The 21,380-nt window shown below is 37.8% G+C and overlaps 1 protein-coding gene across 2 annotated transcripts in view; it reads left to right on the top strand.

The window, feature by feature from the left end:
* LOC127623693 (PDZ domain-containing protein 2-like) overlaps positions 1 to 14,547 on the top strand; it is a 93,454-nt gene extending 78,907 nt beyond the window's left edge. For both annotated transcript variants that reach the window (XM_052098148.1, XM_052098155.1), the window contains exons 18-24: positions 2,135 to 2,279; positions 5,602 to 8,419; positions 8,667 to 8,784; positions 10,468 to 10,569; positions 10,795 to 11,068; positions 11,372 to 11,506; positions 11,723 to 14,547. In XM_052098148.1, the coding sequence (XP_051954108.1) occupies positions 2,135 to 2,279; positions 5,602 to 8,419; positions 8,667 to 8,784; positions 10,468 to 10,569; positions 10,795 to 11,068; positions 11,372 to 11,506; positions 11,723 to 11,889 (3,759 nt within the window). In that variant the 3' untranslated portion in view covers positions 11,890 to 14,547. The remainder of the gene's footprint in view (positions 1 to 2,134; positions 2,280 to 5,601; positions 8,420 to 8,666; positions 8,785 to 10,467; positions 10,570 to 10,794; positions 11,069 to 11,371; positions 11,507 to 11,722) is intronic.
* Positions 14,548 to 21,380: the final 6,833 nt, after the last annotated feature.

The raw sequence follows: 21,380 nt of genomic DNA on the forward strand, positions 1-21,380 counted from the left end.
GTTATTTCAGGCAAAGTTGCTCTTCTATCAGCTTGAATCAGTCGGCCCATTCTCCTCTGACCTCTAGCATCAACAAGGCATTTTCGCCCACAGGACTGCCGCATACTGGATGTTTTTCCCTTTTCACACCATTCTTTGTAAACCCTAGAAATGGTTGTGCGTGAAAATCCTAGTAACTGAGCAGATTGTGAAATACTCAGACCATCCCGTCTGGCACCAACAACCATGCCACGCTCAAAATTGCTTAAATCACCTTTCTTTCCCATTCTGACATTCAGTTTGGAGTTCAGGAGATTGTCTTGACCAGGACCACACCCTTAAATGCATTGAAGCAACTGCCATGTGATTGGTTGATTAGATAATTGCATTAATGAGAAATTGAACAGGTGTTCCTAATAATCCTTTATGTGAGTGTATATACATATGCGCATTGCATCTGGAAAGTATTCACAGCGCTTCACTTTTTCCACATTTTGTTGTGTTACAGTCTTATACCAAATTTGATTAAATTCATTATTTTCCTCAAAATTCTACAAACAATACCCCTTAATGACAATGTGAAAGAAGTTTGTTTGAAATCTTTGCATATTTATTCAAAATAAAAAAACAACTTTAAATATACTTGGGTCCTGCAGAGCACTGCCTTGAGATGTTTCTAGAACTTGATTCAGTTGATTGGACATGATTTGAAAAGGCACACACATGTCTATATAAGGTCCCGCAGTTAACAGTGTGTGTCAGAGCACAAACCAAGCCATGAAGTCCATGGAATTATCTGTAGACCTCCGAGACAGGATTGTATCGAGGCACAGATCTGGGGAAGGGTACAGAAAAATGTCTGCAGCATTGAAGGTCCCAATGGGCACAGTGCCCTCCATCATCCGTAAATGGAAGAATTTTGGAACCACCAGGACTCTTCCTAGAGCTGGCCGCCTGGCCAAACTGAGCGAATGGGGGAGAAGGGCCTTAGTCAGGGAGGTGACCAAGAACCCGATGGTCACTCTGAAAGAGCTCCAACATTTCTCTGTGGAAAGAGGAGAACCTTCCAGAAGAACAACCATCTCTGCAGCACTCCACCAATCAGGCCTGTATGGTAGAGTGGCCAGAAGGAAGCCACTCCTCAGTAAAAGGCACCTGAAGAACTCTCGGACCATGAGAAACAAAATTCTCTGGTCTGATGAAACAAAGATTAAACTCTTTGGCCTGAATTGCAAGAGTCATGTCTGGAGGAAACCAGGCACCGCTCATCACCTGGTCAATACCATGAAGCATGGTGGTGGCAGCATTGTGCTGTGGGATGTTTTTCAGCGGCAGGAACTGGGAGACTAGTCAGGATCAAGGGAAAGATGAATGCAGCAATGTGCAGAGACATCCTTGTTGAAAACCTGCTCCAGAGTGCTCTGGACCTCAGACTGGGGCGAAGGTTCATCTTCCAACAGGACAACAATCCTAAGCACACAGCCAAGATAACAAAGGAGTGGCTACGGGACAACTCTGTGAATGTCCTTGAGTGGCCCAGCCAGAGCCCAGACTTGAACCTGGTTGAACATCACAAATGCTCCCCATCCAACCTGATGGAGCTTGCAAAGAAAAATGGGAGAAACTGCCCAAAAATAGGTGTGCCAAGCTTGTAGCATCCTAGCAAGAATTGAGGATGTAATTGGTGCCAAAGGTGCTTCAACAAAGTATTGAGCAAAGGCTGTATTCACAATCCATGTGATTTTTTTTCTGTTTTTTTGTTTTTAATACATTTGCAAAGATTTCAAACAAACTTTCATGTTGTCATTATGGGGTGTTGTTTGTAGAATTCTGAGGAAAATAATGAATTTAATCCATTTTGGAATAAGGCTGTAACATAACAAAATGTGGAAAAAGTTAGGCGCTGTGAATACTTTCCGGGTGTATGTGTGTGTGTTTTAAATGTTGTACACTGACTTGAGACATGACAAGACATACTCTGGCGATGTAAAAAAAAAAAAAACTGTGCAGAGCACTGCCTTGAGATAGTCAATACTAGGTTTAGGGCAGTTGTCCATATATACACATCTGGTTGTGGTCAGAGGCTTGGATGAACTATCTCCAGAATTAATCTGAGGTATGTATTTTACACATTTCTCTCGTATTTATTCATCAGGAAGCCTTAGGGAAGATGAGTGTTGGCGACGAGATTGTAACAATTGGTGACACCCCTGTGTGTACATCCACCTATCAGGAAATCTGCAATCTCATGCACAACCTGCCAATCAAATTAACCTTAGAGATTAAGAAGCCAGTCTCAGGTGAGTAAGAGCCAGAATGTCGATTGTTTCCTGAAGTCTGCTTGTCTGCTCATTTATGTTCTACAAGAAGGTTGATCCTTTAAACAATTACATCATAACCTAACAACCCATTTTCTCTAATCCGATTCAGCATAATATATTTTACCCAAACAGCTCATAATTTAATTGTGTAGAAGTTATAACTAATCAAATCTGAGTTTGTTATGATAGAATAGTGGTCAAAGCTGTGTTAGTGTCATGTTGCTGTAGATGGCTAGGTTTTGGCCATATCCCCTCCTTGCTCCCTGTGGGCTGTGGTGCTCCATCATAATCAGTATGCTAAAGCTGTTTCCATATTGTATAAAGTGTATACAACAGTTTAAAAAAAATCTTGTTTATACTTCACAAGAGATTGTTAGGACAGGTAGAATTGCTACTGCAATAAAAAGACCAGTCTGTCTTTTCCCATGCTGCCTTAAAGAGATAAGAGTACTGCAGACTTCCCCTTTCTGGCAGTATCCTTCACCAGCTCAAAGGGAACTGCAGGCTGCTGGCTATTTGTCAATGGTGACTATTGATTATTTTACTACAGTAGCCTCCGTAGATATGTAGATTAACAGCGCTAATGCTTCTTAGATGCCTTTAGTCAATTTAGAATGTAGATTTGGTGTTATTGCTCTGACAATTGTGATGCAACCTTAAAGTTTACAATTTTCTAACACATTTATAAAAATATATTTTACATTGTTAAAATGTAATCTTTACTATACTGTATCGTTCTTACTGGTAGATCTTTTTAATCATATCCTTGATTTTGGCATACAGAGCAATTTCCTCAACAAACAACTGTTCAATAGAGTTAGTATTTTTGTTATTTGTCTGTTTGTCGGTCTACACCGGTATGCCACCTAATGTTCATATGTGATCAACAATACATTTTTTTCCTATTACATAGAAAAAGCATATGTTCATATACAGTGGCAAGAACCCTTTGGTATTAGCTGGTTTTCTCATATTAACTGGTCATAAAATGTGATCTCATCTTCATCAAAGTCACAAGTATAGATAAACACAATGTACTTAAGCTAACAACACACAAACATTTATAATCTTACATGTCTTTATTGAACACATCCCATTAAACATTCACAGTGTTTTGGGAAAATCAAGTGAACCCTTGGAATAAATAGCTGGTCGATCCTCCTTTGGTAGCAATAACCTCAACCAAGCATTTCCTGTAGCTGCGGATTAGACCTGCACAAAGTTCAGATGACATTTTGGACCATTCTACATACAGAACTGCCTCAGCTTTGCCATTTTTTAGGATGTCTGGTGTGAATGGTTCTCTTGAGGTCATTCCACAGCATCTATATTGGGTTAAGGTCTGGGCTCTGACTGGGCCTCTCCAAAAGGTGGATTTTCTCTTATTTTGAAGCCATTTTGTAGTAGATTTACTTCGATGTATAGGTTAATTGTCCCTCTGCATCACCCAACTTCTACTGATACATTATTCTGTAGGATATCTTGATAAACTTGGGAATTAATTTTTCCCTCGATGATGGCAAGCGGTCCAGGCCCCAAAGCAGCCCCAAATCATGATCCTCCCGCCAGCAAACTACACCATTTGAGATGATGTGTTTATGTTGGTATGCGTTGTCCTTTTTACACCATACGTTGTGCTGCATGTTCGTCCCAAACAATTCAACCTTGGATTTATCAGTCCATAAAAATTTTTCCCAGTAGTGTTGTGGAGTGTCAAGGTGGTCTTTGGGAAAACTTCATGTATGCAGCAAGGTTTTTGTTGGAAAGCAGCGACTTCCTTTGTGGTGTACAGTCTGTTTAATGTTTTCTGTATAGTAGACTCATGAACAGAGATATTAACCAGTTCCAATGATTCACTCTAGGGTTCTTTTTTACATCATTAAGCACTCTGTGGTGGAGTCATCTTGGCTGGACGGCCACTTCTAGGGAGAGGAGCCACAGTACTAAATTGTCTCCATTTATAGACAATTTGTCTAACTGTTTACAGATGAATATATAAGCTTTTCGAGATAACTTTGTAACCCTTTCCAGCTTTTCAATTCTTGATTGTTGGTCTTCTGAGATCTCTTTTTGCAAGGCATGGTCCACGTTCGCAGATGCTTCTTGTTAATAGCAAACTCAAAATGCTTGAGTGCTATTTATGTCAGTAAAAGTAGCTCTAACCCACACCTCCAATCTTGTTTCATTAAATAGATGCCAGGTTTGCCAACTCCTGACTCTTAATTAGCATTTGGTGAAGTCATTAGCCATAATTTGAATTATGTATTCAATATGTACAGGAACAATACAATAATTTGTGTGTTAATAGTTAAAACGGATTGTTTGTTCATTATTGTAACTTGGATAAAGATAGATTAATAAGACTTAGATAAACTAGATTTAAGACAATTTTATACATAAATGCTGGTAAATCCAAAAGGTTCACATACATTTTCTTGCCACTGTACAATTTGTTTACATGAGCATCTATCAGCTGTATGATATTTAAAATAGCTTGCACTTAATCATATTGAATGCACCATTTTCAAGTCTCCCTCTTAGTTATATACAAGTTTGTCTGTTTAGATTTGTGAATGGAATATTAAGAGTGGTGTTCTTCAGTTAAAACTGACTAAAGTATTTGACAATATGAGCTGCCTCCAGGATGCCAGTACTACTTAATAACTGCTAAAAATCTCTTCTCTGCGGATTGTCTTTAACATGTCTACTGCCAAACCCTGGAAAGGCTCAGAGAGAGACTCGCTTTTTTCCTAAGGGGAATTGTTTCAAGAGACATTAGTCCAAAGTTTCCTGTGGAGTTTGGTACTCTGGTGTTGGCTTTGATTAGACTGAGTATATACTCATTTCACTAATGAACAACAGACAGAAGTGTTTAGAATTAGTGAAATATCAAACTGTGGAATGAACGGCATGGGCAGTGGTCTGAGTGTTTTTTCAGTATTCATAATTCGATACGCTAATTTCATGGCACATTCTATGGAATGGAAAAGGGTTAGGCGGAATAGTTTTCCAAAGGAATGTTAATTTATAAAACAGGCAATTTCTCTTGGCATTGCATTTATAATTTATGACATGGGTAAACATGATCTAAATTCATTATATTCAGCCATTCTTTTTTGCCATTCTGCCGTATTTAGCTTATTTATTTTAGTTGTGAATTGCCATTTGTGTTTTTCCAACTGTGGTGATCAACTGATCTAAAACATTTTAATGATTGTGCAATTTATTTTCCCCATTTTCATTTCCAAGCAAGAACATTTTTTAATTTGCAATCGTGATGTTTTTTTGTCCACGTTTGCAGCTGTAGATCGACTTTCTAGCTTGATTATGTCCTCTGGCTGCAAGGGCTCATCAAAATTGGAGGAACCCAGACCTCTTCCACAGGAAAAAAGCAATATGGTCAAAACTCCAGTTGTGGCTCAGGAGAGCCCTTCATTTGAAACAAATGCAAAACATGCTGTAGCAATCCACAGCAACAGTGTGCCAGTAACTAATATTGATGATGTAATAACTGAACTGAACTCTACTGCAAACAAATGTAAGGACCAAAATATCTCAGGTTTCATAGACACAAGTGCAAATAAAGGAGAGTGCAGTAAAGCGGAAGATAAAGGGTGTTCAACCACAGCACCATCACAATCAAATCCTCTAGATTTCTCTGCACTAGATGTGGGGAATAACGGTTGCCATTTTCCTGTAGGAAAGATATTTTTAAATAATTACTCTAGGAACTTTAGTCACCTGGAAGAGGACATTATACTTCTGGAGAATGGACATGGAGAGAAATCAAGTATGTACAGTCTGGTTGAGGATAGTGACTCTGAGAGCAATTCTGCCACTGACAGTTCTGTCAAAGTAGAGAAGCCTCAAGGTCACTGTGAGGAACCTCAGGACACTGACTCAGATGAGGAAGTGGTTGAGCTCTGCTTCAGCACTGCGGTCAGTCTGCCTGAATTCAGCCAATCAGAGGATAGATCTATTTCACAGGGAGACAGCATCACAAATAGACAAACTGTTAACCTGTCACTTGCGGGCATTGATCTCCAGAACCCTCAATCAATCTCCATGCCAAACAAGGATTTACCGGAGAATAATAATTCTGTTTCACTCGCTGTGTTACAGGGCCCACTTTGCCCTCAGTTGTCAGATTATAACCATTTGAATGGGGACACCAGAAACAGTCCCACACAACGAGAGGCAATGTGTGTGAGAACTTCACCAAGCACTGCGCCCTCAAACTGTGACGCTGATGAAAAATGTGAAACCATTTTGGAACCTGTCAAATCTTGCAAGACACCAACAGGTGTCAGTTGTCCCACTGTTATTCAGGGCAACCGCCATGTCTCTCCTAGGAGTCAAGAGAGGACGGCTAAGTTGCACTCGGCTGCAACTCTGTCTACAGAGAAACCCAACACTGTAAAAGTGCCACTAAGGTCAAATGTGTCGGAGCCAATGGCATCAAATCATGCCAATGGCAAATCTAGTGTGCTGGCTTCCCCTAAACTCACTCCAATGGACAAGGAGAGAGAGAAACTTCATCCCATGCTTGACTCTAAATCATCACTTTCCCAGAACCAGAGTAAATCCACCACTTACTGTGTCAGGTCTTTGGGAAATAAATCCCCCAATGACAACCCTGTTTCACCCCTGCTGAGATGTAGACTTAATCTTGACAATAAAAAGTCAAACACTACTTCTAAACTCAAGGGATTGAGTATTACAATTAAATGTAAAGAGCAAGAACAGTCAGTCTCCAGATCACTGAGGGCAGAAATTCCAGTACAGAAAAAAGCTCTTATCTCCCCAAGTCAGTCTCCTAAACTCCATGCTAGAAGAACTACACTGACTGGTAGCCCAAAATCAAGCAGAACTTCTTTGTCTTGTAAAACTGACCAAAGTCGACCAATTGAGTCCACTGCCTTAAAGGCAACTTCCACCGAAATCGCCAATGAAGAACTCCAATCTGCTATAGAGGAATCGGTCTTGGATCAAAAAGAGCAAGTCTCTAAGCCTGAGGTCACTCTGGCCCCCACACAAAGAACTTTCATCGAAGTACGACTTTTATCCTCTTCAATCCCATCTTCTTCATCGTCCACACCTGTCCTGATGCGCAAGGAGGTTGTGAATACAAATTTGGCCTCCGTGTCAGACGATCAAGTCGAGTGGGAGGAATCTCATTTGGAACACTCTCTAGGAGCACACGCAATCTCATTAGAATCAATCAACTCTTTATCTAGTCGTCTGCAGCATAATGGTACTATTAGGACATGTGAAACTGTTGAGAAAGTGTTCTGCAATGGCCAAGAAGAAAGCCCCCAAAGGAACTCAAATAATAAAGAGGCTGCCACTAGTCTCAAGACGAGCAAATCCAAACTCTACCTAAGAGCACTAGACCGCAGAAGCTACTCTATGGATCCCAGTGGTTCTCTTGACCCAAACCCTTTCTCAGTTCGACAACGAATCCAGTCCTTTGAGAATTTGGCCAGCTTTGATGGTTCTGTGATAAGGTGCATAGACATTCCTTCTTATGCTATTAAGTCTAAACCACCTCTCAACCAGAAGCTGTCTGGGTACACCGGATCTGTTAGCAGTCAGCCCGGTGGGAGCCATTTTTTGAGGAGGAGTATCAGCTCTTGTGTGGACAATTTGAGCTCACCTCCATCTCCATTGCATCAACTACAGAATTCTTCATCCAATCCAATTATAACCAACACTGAATTGGCTCCTTCTAATGGAAGAACAGAGCCAGTTTTGAAGGAGAAACCCAGAAATGAAGCCTCTCAGAACCAGCCCACTGTTCACACACCACCAGTGCTGCGATCCCGCAATGCCCGTGCAAATGGAGGCCTGTCACGCTCCAAGCTAAGAGAGATTAGGGCACTAAGCATGCCTGAACTGGACAAGCTGTGCACAGAGGATTTTTCCAGTGACCCTGGCAATGTGATCTTTAAGACTGAGCTGGAAATTTATCCTTGCAGATCCACAGACCCAGCATCACACAACCTGCAATACACTGTTGTGACCAGGGTGAACAGTGTTGACACTGCAACGCCTGGTTCAACCAGCAATAGGGAGCAACATGAAGGCCAGGCCACAGGACTCTCGTGCTGGTCTATAAGGTGAGTGAAGACTATTATACATGTGTAATGCTAAGAATCTGTGTAATGTTGTTAGGCCTGTATGGTTTTAAATTTGGCTTGGTTTGCATCTTATGACGCTGTAGTTACATTCTGGATATATGCTCCTGATGAAAACTTTAAACCAATATTTTCAAACATTTGTTGATAACATTTTAACACTTATTTCTGGCTAGGAAAAAAAAGTTGCATCACAGCTGATTTCTGTTTTGTGTGTTTCTTATGATAGTTTGAAAGAACTTGAATCTTCTCCCTTGGACCAAAATAAGGTACAAGATGTTCTGTGTTCCCTCACAACTAAACTGGATGCGACAACACTTATACAGAGGACAGAATCTCTCTCAGAGGTACTTAATGGCTCCATTTTCACCTGGTATTAAGATGCATCTTGGGTGATATGATCACATATTTTCAGACGAAACACATTGCTGTTTACACCTGGTTGCTTAAATGCGTCTCCTGTTACCAGTTTTGTTCGGATTTAGAGGGGAGGGTCTCTGATTGCATGACGACATGCATCAATCACTAGTCGACATTATCGACATCGTCGAAAATACAAAATTTAAAATTCGTTGTTGAATAGTCGTTTGATCTCATTTAACATATCATAAAATCACAATAAACTGTAACAATGACGCGTGAGAGCAGCAGTTCACGCCTGATGGAGGAAGAATTACACAGATCAGTCCAGGTGCACTCTAAACTTTCACTGTTTATTTTATGTAGATCCCAAAGCATTAGGGGATGGTTTAAAAAAAAAAAAGTTACATTCAGAAGCATGTACCGTTGGGGAATAAGCGGAGGCGGAGCTCTTTAAAGGAAACATCCCGGCGTTACATCTTAAATGCAGTAAAATTGTATGCGTTATAGCTTTATTAAAGTTCAAATAATACAGAAGCAGATCATGTTAATAACTTTAAACTCAGAAACTGGCATTTCTCTGTGTGGTTGGTGCCTCTTCTATAAGTTGTGCGAATGTCCCAATCTAAGGGGGAGAGATTGAAACTGCATCCGGCTGAGAGAGACTCTGCCTCGGGGATGCTCCTCCCTCTAGCGTGCACGCTTAATGCAGCTCAATTAGAACTAATTTAATCATAATATATATATATATATATATATATATATATATATATATATATATATATGTCCATATGCATTTCTTGTCATGAAGAAAAATGGCAAAATGCAGCTTTATTAATAAGAGAGCACTTTGCACATTAGTTTGGAAATTGTTTTTTATTCATTCTATTGTATGCTTGTTTATTTAAAAAATTTTTAGTACTTGGTAAAAATTTTAATTCAAAGTTACAAAAGTTGAAGTAAATCTTATATAAGTGTTCAAAAATACTTAAAGCATACATTGTTCAGTTTTATTATAATTAAAAAATAATATATTTAAATTAAAGTGTTGCTCAATGGCATATTTTTGTTCTTAGTTCAGCTGTGAATTTGTTAATTTTGTTATTAAAAGAGTATTGTTCAGTAACCTGTTTTTGTGTTTTACTTTGGTACCGAAAATAGTATCAAGTACCGTGAAATTTCACTGGTATTGGTACCGACTACTGAAATTTTGGTACCGTGACAACACTACTGCCTCCATATGTGGTTTTTGTGATCTGATCACAAAACGTTTTAGACCCAGTTTAGACATGTATTTAGCGCTGACCACTTGTGATTGGATCACTCGAAACGCATCTTAATGCAGGTGTAAACGGGTTCTATAAGATTTCTCCCACATACATTCCTCAAAGGGCATAGAAAAGTGTAACAGTATTTTTATTCTCATATATATTATTTATTATTTATGCTTTCAGAAATAGAACAGTCAATTACAGAAAACCTTTTTGTTCTGGTTTATTAACATTTAAAAAGCTTACAATGTTTACATAATTGTCACGTTTTGTTGTAGTACAGAATAAGTGCTCAACAAAAGCAGTGGTTATTTTTATGGGCCCTATTTTACAAATTTTATTTAGCCAGGTAAAATCAGGAACAAAATTATAATCTTTCATTAATCTATTTGTACCTAGGTTAAAAAGGACATTTACTTTGTCATCTTAACTAAAGAGCAGGGATCTGGACTGGGTTTCAGCATCGCTGGAGGAGTAGACCTGGAGCAGAAATCTGTTACGGTAAGCTGTTCTTTTTTAAGCAGAAAATAAATAAATAAAATGCATTTTTATATATTTTTTTTATAGATAAACAAAGGATTTATAGATTTAAAGACAAATTGTCACAATTGGTAGTTAAAGAAACTGGTTCCTGTTTAAGAAAGGGAGATCCAGTGCATCAACTCAGAATTAACAAACGTCATAATCCACTTTTAGCGTATCATGATACATATCCGTTTTGAACAGGTTCATCGAGTGTTCACTCATGGGGTGGCAGGGGTTGAAGGTTCCATTCACAGAGGAGATAGGGTTTTGTCAATAAATGGGACCAGCATGAGTGGGATCACACATGGAGAGGCACTGTCCTGTCTTCATCAGACCAGGCTGCCAAGACAGGCATTAGTGGTCATCCAGAAGGGCAAAGATACTGAGCCAACATCACCTAGGCCAGAACTTCCCCTTCAGGCTAGACATTGCCCTTCACCTGTCCAAAGTGGCAGCTTCTGGGAAAATAAAGCAAGTAAGTGACAGGAATGATTGTTAATGACACTTAAGCCTCTCAGAACAAATATGTGTAAGGGATAATGTATAGAATATGGAGTATAGAATATAAGGGATAATGTTCTAAAAATATACATTTCTGTGGTCATTGTAGAAAAATATTTGACTGCAGAATGCCATGATCAACCAATTAGAATCAAGTATTCCACAGCACCATGTAAAATTAAGTGATACATGTGATTGACTTGTTGGATTTTTATTGTGGCTGTATAATGTAATAATTTCAAGAAAAAGTATTCTGTCACTAATTGGCTGTTGGTAGGTGTGGAGGTGGGACCGGATGGGGCTTTGAGTGTGGAATTACAGAAGACTGCAGCTGGTTTAGGCTTCAGTCTTGATGGAGGGAAAGCATCTGCACATGGAGATCGACCACTCTACATAAAGCGCATTTTCAGAGGTGAGTTCTGCACTTGTCCACAAGGAGGAGACACATGGTTTAATCTAAGGTCTAAGAGAAAGAGCTCAGTTCATCACAGAGCCTAATAAGTGGGAAAACATTCAGGACACAAATGCGTATTCAGTCCTTTTAGTTTAGTTCATTATGGGATGTCTCTTAAATATTGTTTAGTAAAAGAAAAAGTGCAGACTGTGAGTTCTCTTTGTCACCACTCAGGAGGAGCTGCTGAGCAGTCCCGCATCATTGATGTGGGAGATGAACTTCTAGCCATCAACGGCAGGTCTTTGCAAGGCATTATGCTCTACGATGCCTGGAACATCATTAAAACAGTCTCTGAGGGCCCTGTCCAGTTAGTCATCAGAAAACCCAGGACTTCAGTATGACATCTGATCTACCTACACATATTGCGTGTATCTGATGAAGATGCCAAACCCTTGTGGTCTTATTGTACATTTTCTGACTTTGCATTGCTTTTTATATGTGTGTAAAGGGATTAATGGAAAGGAGGCGAGAACCGTCTTGATGATACAAATAATATTTTGATTTATAAACTGAACCAAAAAACAAACACACACACAGGTGTCGGACAGCTGTCCGTAAATCTCTCTCTCCCTTGCACTGCCATCTTCAGTCGGCCTTTATCCCTCTCGAGGGATAATTAGCCTGATAAGGGGCCAAGTGTGTGGAATCACAACCCGGCCCTGCCCTCCGCCCTGCCATAATGTGTTTATTACAGGATCTCTGTGATAAAGAATTTGTTGCACATAGATATTTATGCAAACGAGGCTTCTGCAATATTGTGGTGGGCTCACTTACAGTATGCAGGATTATGGTATTTTTTTTGTGTGCCCTGACTTTGAACTTTTTATCACACAAATTTTGAACTTTGTCCTTTTTGACTTTTTGAAGACATTCAAAACATAAGTACAAGAATTATGAGTTATATGTTATTAAGTGCATCCCTTGTACAATTTAATTTAATTAATACGGGTCTGCATAGCCGTAGACTGGTCATAGTGCCCATTATGACCCCTGTCAACCGCATACAATGGGCACGCAAGCATCAGAACTGGACCGCAGTGGAAAGGGTCACCTGGTCCGATGAATCACGTTTTCTTTTACACTACCATTCAATGCACCAGTGATGGCACCAGGATGCACTGTAGCGAGACGACAAGCACTGGTGGAGGGAGTGCGATGCTCTGGGCAATGTTCTACTGGGAAACCCAGTAGCATGTGTACGTTAATTTTAAAAATGCCACCTACCTAAACATCATTGCAGACCAGGTACAACCCTTCATGGCAATGGTATTCCCTGAAGGTAGTGGCCTCTTTCAGCAGGATAATGCACCCTGTCACACTGCACACATTGTGCAGGAATGGTTTGAGCAACATGACAAAGAGTTCAAAGTGTTGCCTGTTATCCAAATTTCCCCAGATCTCAATCCGATTGATCTATGGGATGTGCTGGACCAACAAGTCTGATCCATGGTGTCTCCACCTTGCAATTTACAGGACTTGAAGGATCTGCTGCTTAGATCTTGGTGCCAGATACTACAGGACACTTCAGGGGTCTTGTAGAGCCCATGCCTCGGTGGGTCGACGCTGTTTTGGCAGCATGCGGACAACCAAGCATATTAGGCAGGTGGTCATAATGTTTTGGCTCATCATTGTATCTACAGTGTTTCTGCAACGATGATTATATGGTATAAATGCAAACCACTTCATAGTAGTGTGTTCCTGATGCCTAATCTGATGGATTAGTTATTTTGAGCAACATTTGAGCAATTAAAGTAAGCTTTTGTTTTAACAGGTTAATAACTTAAAATTAATTTTTGGAGTTGATCTTTCCTCTGTTATCATTGAAATGTACCTTTTAATTTCATTGTTTCTCTTGATAATTTAAAGCCCTTTTTGGTTTTAATTAATTCATTATTTTATCTATAAGGTAAAGTGTGTAATTTTTGCACCACTAGTGAGATGAAGCATATTAGCAAAATAATGACTGTTTCCAAAAGGTTTTCCGAAATATTACTTATTACTTATTGCTATGGACCCTTTTCAGCCTGTAATGATGCATTTCTGCCTTATTTACCATGGCATATATATTTTTTTTTTTAATTGCTGCGATGGGGTTTTTACAGTAAAATTGCCATCTTTCGCTCTTTTGACTCCTGTAATCCACCACTGTGTATTTTTTCCTTTTTTGGAAAAAAGTGGAATCGTGGAAACGTATTAGTGGAATTTTTCTCTTGCTTTTGAAGCAAATGGAAACACCAAAAACGATATTTGCAGTCGTCTCCCATTCACCGTTATATACGTTTTCCCCACTGTAGTTCCACATGTTACAAATCCATAAATGTGAAAAGGGTCCATTGTTCAATAAACCGGTTATTAACATTGGAAATATACAGTTATTATACAGAGGTCCTTCAGGTCTGTTTGATAATTTTTTTTCAGCTGTGAATATTTTTCATGTTTACTCACGTCTGAGACTTTAAAGAGAATTGTTTCCCTTATAAATCAGTGCTGTTATTTTATTGTACTTGAATTGTCTTATGTACATATTATGGATCTCACTGATATTAATTTAATTTAGCTAAGTATTAAGCACAAGTGTGTAAACTATGAGGTATATGAAATAAGTGATCGTGGCTATTTCTATTGCCTATTAGACCTTTTTTTCTGCCCTTGTGAATAAAGAATATTTTGTACAGTAAGGGAAATGCAACATTTTTTTCATTATTTTTACCTATTGAATTTGATAGGGCTACTGCTCTTATTGTATATATTAGTTGACCTGTTTTCCTCATCCACAATTCCAGCTACCTTGGTGACCGTGCTGTTATTGTTGTTAACCTAAACAATGTCCATAGTAATGAAAAATGCACTTAATCAAAGGAAAAACAGACTGATTTAAACTTCGATTTAAACTCTGTAAATACAATATATTTGTCAATAATGTCAAACCTCATTGGTTCTTAAACCTTTTGTGACCAGACTTAACCAAAGGTGATGACACTACAACCAATTAAGTTTGATATTGCCATATTTGATTTACCTAATTACTGATTTGATTTGATGGTGAATAAAGAGTTGCATTTCGGTCTGTTCATCATACAAAGTGATCATATGCCTTCAGAAGACTTTGAATATAACATAAGTTGCATGGACTACTTGTATGACATTTTGGATGCTATTTTAAGCTTTTAAGTGAACTATTCCTTTAAAGGTGGTACCTGGCTCCAAACTTGACCATGGTATTAGTGTTCCTAAGAACCATTCACAGATATTTACTATTTAACCATTTTTATATTTTTGTTTGTTTGCTTGTGTAACGGTTACAAACCTGTTTTACCAGAACATCATACCTGTAACCTTTCTCTAGCTTTCCAATGTACTTTTGATCATTACAGTATTACCAGACCCTTTTCAGACAAAGAGAAGATGAAGTACTTGATGTCATTATAGAGGAAGAAAATGGTCCTCAGCTTTTTTTTTGTGAGATGCCTGAGTAAGCATTTTTCTAATATAAAACAAAATGATGGATTCATTTATGGCACCTAATTTGATTGGAACATTTACCATATTAGCATTTTTCCATTTACTTGATATCTACTTGGTAATAATAATGATGCAAGACCATTGACACAAGCGCACAAAGGGAGTCCATAAAGGGGGGATTGTTTGCAACTTGTTCCAGTCCAGATGGCAGCCACAGTCTCCTTGGAACTACCACCACCTCGCTCTACTCGCCAAGGGTTAGTTAATTGCTGGCAGACATCGATCTTCTCATAGTATTGCTTTGTTCACTGTGAATATCTGTCTGTGATTCTGCCATCGCAAAAGGGCTTGAACATTGAAACTGCAGCTGTTGTGACTGTCCTGGCATTTAGTAGGACATTTGTAGAGGGTTTCTCTTTATCAGCAGACAGCCTTTATCAATATGCAGGACTATAACCATAGAGAGAGTTGATGTAACTGCAAATAACTTGAGACCACTATGTGAACCAAAGCGCTATCAATACAATTTGATGTAGAACCTCCATAGTATAAATTATAGTCTTATCAAAACTGAAGGCATCTTTACGCAGCAGAGTTAAGGCTGCTCTGAACTGGATTCATATTCTGTATAAAGACACAATGCTTAAAAAAGACAAAATATCTGCCAGCTCTGACCAACCACCCAGCCTCTAATGTAAAAATTATCAATAATGGCTACATCAGTGCAGCCTTAATTAGTCATTCTCATGGAAGAGTTTATATTCTATTATATATATTTCATATTACTTTTTAAAATATATCTTTTTTTTCTTAATTGTATGTTTCCGATTCACAATTATATATTTAAAACATTAATTTCATTATATTATATCTCCTATTGTAATTTCGGTGTAATTGCATTTATGGTGAATGGTGACCAGACCTTAGAAGCTCAAACAATCACATAAAGGCAGCACAAAAGTAATCCATATGACTCTGGTGGTTAAATCTGTCTTCTGTATCAATGCAATCACTTAGGGTGAGAAACCAATCCATATTTCAATCCTTTTTTACTATAAATTGCCACTTTTAGATTCACTTCCAGAATGTGGAGATTTATAGTAAAAAATAACTTAAATATTGATGTTTAGGACACCCAGACCTATCATATTTCTTCAGAAGACATAGATTTAACCACTGGTGTCTTATGGATTACTTTTATGCTGCCTTTGTGATTTTTGGAGCTTGAAAGGCCTGATCACCATTCACTTGCATTTGATTGATCTACAGAGCTAAACTATTCTTCTAAAAAATCTTTATGTAAATGTACATTTTTGCAGTATATATGGTGCTTCAGATGCTGCACATGTGATTCCTTTGCTGTGTAAATATGGCATGACATTTTTAATCTTTACATAATTTTTCATAATTTCTTGAGAAATGATATATTGTAGCCTATCTTCAGATTGTACTGGGGTTGGAGATAGAGAGAAAATTTGTCATTTCACAATGTATGATGATAACTAAATGATTTGCAGATTCAAGTTTATTTGAGTTCAACAGTCAAATACAAATAAGGTGACAGTTTCATTTCTCACATTTAATGATGTCCATTTTAACAGTCATGTGATTGTAAGCAACAAGACCAGGATCTTGACAGCAGAAGAAAGAAAATGGCATATTGCAACCTTGCTACAAACTTTAGATGTACTACTTTTTTTTACTTGATAGATAACATTGATTTTGCAGATGATGCTTATGCACACCAGATTAAATGTCAGCTGTGTGGGTGGGAGCAAAACTGTGGGGCATGATCAATGTATGACCTTTGTGATGTGACACAATGGAAAAAGTAAGTAGGCTTAAACATACATATTTTAATATTACTGTATATGGATATTTATACATTTCTATTCATAAATGTGGGTGTGGGTGTGTGTTAAATGAACAGATGTAAATGTAAATTTCTATTTAAACTAATAACTAAACTACTAAATAATTACATTGCTAATACGAAATACTCAAGAGGGACAGTCACACAGCCCTTGAAATTTGATATTGCTTTGAAGTAATCTAACATGTGAAGTTGACTTTCTGCCTCCCCTTTGGGACTGCTGTGCACTCACCAAATCTCCTTTGTTCCTTTTTCAAAGACTATTCTGTCATTCTGCAAATTAACTTTCCCTAAAATCTTTCCAAATGTGCTCTCTTTGAACCTCAAATGTTGCCCCTTCATAAATTCAGATTCATACTCTATCACAAGACGGACGACAAGGGCTTATACTGTATCTAAAAATGTTTCTTGAGATTATGGTGTGCTTGCATCATTTTTGTCTTTTTTATTATATTTCAGTAATGCATCCACCTAAATAAATGTGTTATAAGAAGTGGAATTTTATAGTTACTTGCTTTGTATACATAAATGTAAAAATATGAATTCTTGGCTAAATTTCTTTGCAAGATAATGTAGTGTAAGTTACTCAAATTGTTCAATAACTTACTCAGACAGAGGATTTCTCAAATATTGTTGAGGAAATCTAACTAACATTCCAGGTAAGTTGTATTTTTTTATTTGGACTTGAAACGGAACAGAAACATCAATATACTTTTATTTAGTGTTTTATTAATGAAGACTCCCTTTAAAAAGTCAAGCTGATTTATAGATGCTAATGAACTTCAAACGTGAACCAAGATTTTTCTGAGGTTGGTAAACCGATTTATGTTTTAGGTAAAAGCCTTAAACCATCCAAAGTATATAATAAGCTCAGGGGGGTATTCTAGAAAGCAAGGTTAACTTGAAAACTCTAAAAACTTTTTGTTTCTAAAAACTTAGTGATGGTCACATTGTATTAATAGACCCTTTTTCAATTGTGGGATATACCAGAGTTGTCATCATTTTCCATTTAATGTAATGTTTTTTAGTAGGCCACACATGATTATTCATGTGCATTATAAGATGAAGATCTGCTGTAACAGAGGCGGACAATGATAGGCATTAAATCTCCATTGTGTTCTTTTCTCATTTGATGTGGCATTAAAACTTTGGTATGGAATGAAATTATGTGGTTTTAATTGAAGCTCATGTGTCTGACTATACATTATAGATATTCATGATCTCAGCTTTAGGGAAAAGTAACTAAAATCTTCCTTGTTAAAAAGAAGCTGTAAAAGGTCCCTATTGAAAGGCAGAACAAAAATGTAATTTTGAGATGGACCATGTACAGCTTCTGATGGAGTAGAGGAGGCTGATACATCTTTTCAGTGAATCACCTGACCACCAGCTAAAATGACAGCATGTCTCATTTATATTTTCAGATAATAAAGAGAGTACAATGAACAAGTCTGGCAATGTGTGCATTTATTTGTACCGTAGCCTACATGAATTGGAGTGAAAAAGATCTCTAACTTCTATATCTGTGGTCTGTGAAATGATCACATATTATCTAGTTAGTGAAGAAGAATAACGAGTGATTAATTGCTTAAGCTTTTAATTGGCAGACATTACCTTTATATTGATACTATGGAATGACATTTTATAAATAACATGAATATTCATTGACTGAAGGAACTGTAAATAGAATGTGGGTGCTATAATAATTTGATTCTATGAAATGTATAGACAAAGATTATTTATTAGAAGGGCTAAATATAAATACATAAAGCCCTGTCTTCACAGTGAAGAGTGTTCTGTGTAAAAAATATTACAGTATTAAAACCTTTCCATTAAAGCTGAAGCACAATGTACACAGTTCGTTCACTTTTGAATGAAAATCTGCGGTGTGAGACTGGAAATGATGGAGTAAAGAAGATTTGTGAGGTAAAGTAAAGATTGCAGTTTATTGTAATATTGCTTTAAAAGTATAATATTGTATGTAATCTGAACTTCCACGCCCACTGTGCCGCTATTAAAAGGGCACGCATGCGCTGACAGCCTCACGTACTAACGTACTAACATCTACCTGAAATAAACTAAAACTGGAACATAACCTACTCCAGAGCAGGTTATGTTCAGAGAGAAAGTTGCTATGGCTTCTAACATCAGAAAGCTGAGGTTATCTGCTTATTCTGAGTAAACTTACACTGGGTAAGTCACTTAACCTGCTTTCTGGAATACCCCTCAGAATTCCAATATCCCAATTAGCAATCATGAGTAGTTCTAAATATCGTCGCTTGTCCAATCAGAATAGAGGACTGAAACGTACTGTTGTGTAAATTGTAAATGCAGTATTGCAAGTTCCATCAAGAAACATTCAGATGATCGGTGGTCCCTGTCTGCTCACTGTGCCACACAATGGTGGTTCCTGCAGGCTTAACTAATCGATTACATCACTTATAGTCATGGATATTTGGAATGCTGATCTCATTACAGGACCAGTCTATAGAATGGGTTGGATGGCTAATGAGATGATCTTGAGTGAATGAACAAATCCCATTTATGGCTTACAAATGACATGCATGCACACTAGGTGAGGAGTGGCTCTGTGCCTACCTAACAAATCTGTGTCCTTTTTTTGTCCATCTGGGAACTAAATATGTCTGTTACATATTGGTTTTGGAGAAAGAGGGTGAAAATGTCAATGTTGTGACTGAGATTGTCATTCAATATAACATCTGCTTTAGAAGTTAGAAGTTTGGAACAACATGAGGTTGAATAAATTACAGAAATTTCATTTTGTGTGACCTATCCCTTTAATTAGATAATTTACAGTTACCAGGGTAACAAGATTTTTTGAAAAGAAAATCAAAATTGATTAAATAAAAAGCCAATTTCCTGGGCCTGGTGAAAAAGGAAAATATACATGAAATATAATCTACTGTATAATGTCAAATATAAATGAACTAGCGAAGAAGCCTTGTAAAGTATGACTCCCAAAACAGACCTGATGCAAATATTCTGCTGAATGATTAGGTACTAAAAACAAACTCGTTTCTCAACAGAGAAACAGCAGATATATTCAGCCTAAAGCTTATGATGGCAATGGAGAAATAATATTATTGATAAACTGGATCTGTTGTATCCAGTCAGATTAATGTCAAATTAATAGTAGAGATAATTATTTATTAAAGCTTTTATTTCTTTCACCACATTCCCAGTGGGTCAAAGTTTACATACACTTTGACCCAAAGGCAATGCTATTTGGTAGCATTGCCTTTAAATTGTTTAACTTGGGGTCAAACATTTTGGGTAGCCTTCCATTAGCTTCTCACAATATGTTTCTGGAATTTTGGCCCATTCCTTCAGACAGAACTGGTGTAACTGAGTCAGGTTTGTAGGCCTCCTTGCTCGCACATGCTTTTCAGTTCTGCCCACAAATTTTCTATCGGACTGAGGTCAGGGCTTGACTTTGACTTTGTCCTTAAGCCATTTTGCCACAACTTTGGAGATATGATTAATTTGGATCACAATTTTGGGTCATTATCCATTTGGAAGACCCATTTATGACCAAGCTTTTACTTCCTGTCTGATGTCTTGAGATGTTGCTTCAATATATCCCCATAATTTTCCTTTACAACATGATACTGCCACACCCATGCTTCGCAGTTGGGATGGTAATCTTCAGCTTGCAAGCCTCACCCTTTTTCCTCCAAACAATGGCCATTATGGCCAAACGGTTAAATATTTGTTTCATCAGACTAGAGAACATTTCTCCAAAAAGTAAGATCTTTGTCCCCATGTGCACTTGGAAATTGTAGTCTGGCTTTTTTATGTGGCTTCTTTGAGCAGCCTTTAATGTGGACATAGGACTCATTTTACTGTGGATATACATACTTGTCTACCTGTCTCCTCCAGCATCTTCACAAGGTCCTTTGCTGTTGTTCTGGGATTGATTTGGACTTTTTGCACCAAACTACGTTTATCTCTAGGAGACGTGTCTCCTTCCTGAGCAGTATGATGGCTGCATGGTCCCATGGTGTTTATACTTGCGTACTATTGTTTGCACAGATGAACGTGGTTCCTTCAGGCATTTGGAAATTGCTTCCAAGGATGAACCAGAATTATGGAGTTCCACAAATTATGAGGTCTTGTCTGATTTCTTTTGATTTGTCCATGATGTCAAGCAAAGAGGCACTGAGTTTGAAGGAAGGCCTTAAACATCCAAAGGTACACTTCTAATTCAGTACACATCAGAAGCTAATTGTCTAAAGGACTGACATAATTTTCTGGTATTTTCCAAGCTGCTTAAAGGCACAGTTAACTTAGTGTATGTAAACTTCTGACACACTGGAATTGTGAAATAGTCAAATAAAAGTGAAACAATCTATCTGTAAACAATTGTTGAAAAAACAGTTGTTTAAAAAAATTACTCACATCATGAACAAAGTAGATGTTCTAAATGACTTGCCAAAATTATAGTTTGCTAATATTATATCTGTGGAGTGGTTAAAAAAT

This window comes from Xyrauchen texanus, chromosome 3 (genome assembly GCF_025860055.1).
Source record: "Xyrauchen texanus isolate HMW12.3.18 chromosome 3, RBS_HiC_50CHRs, whole genome shotgun sequence".
NCBI lineage: Eukaryota > Metazoa > Chordata > Actinopteri > Cypriniformes > Catostomidae > Xyrauchen > Xyrauchen texanus.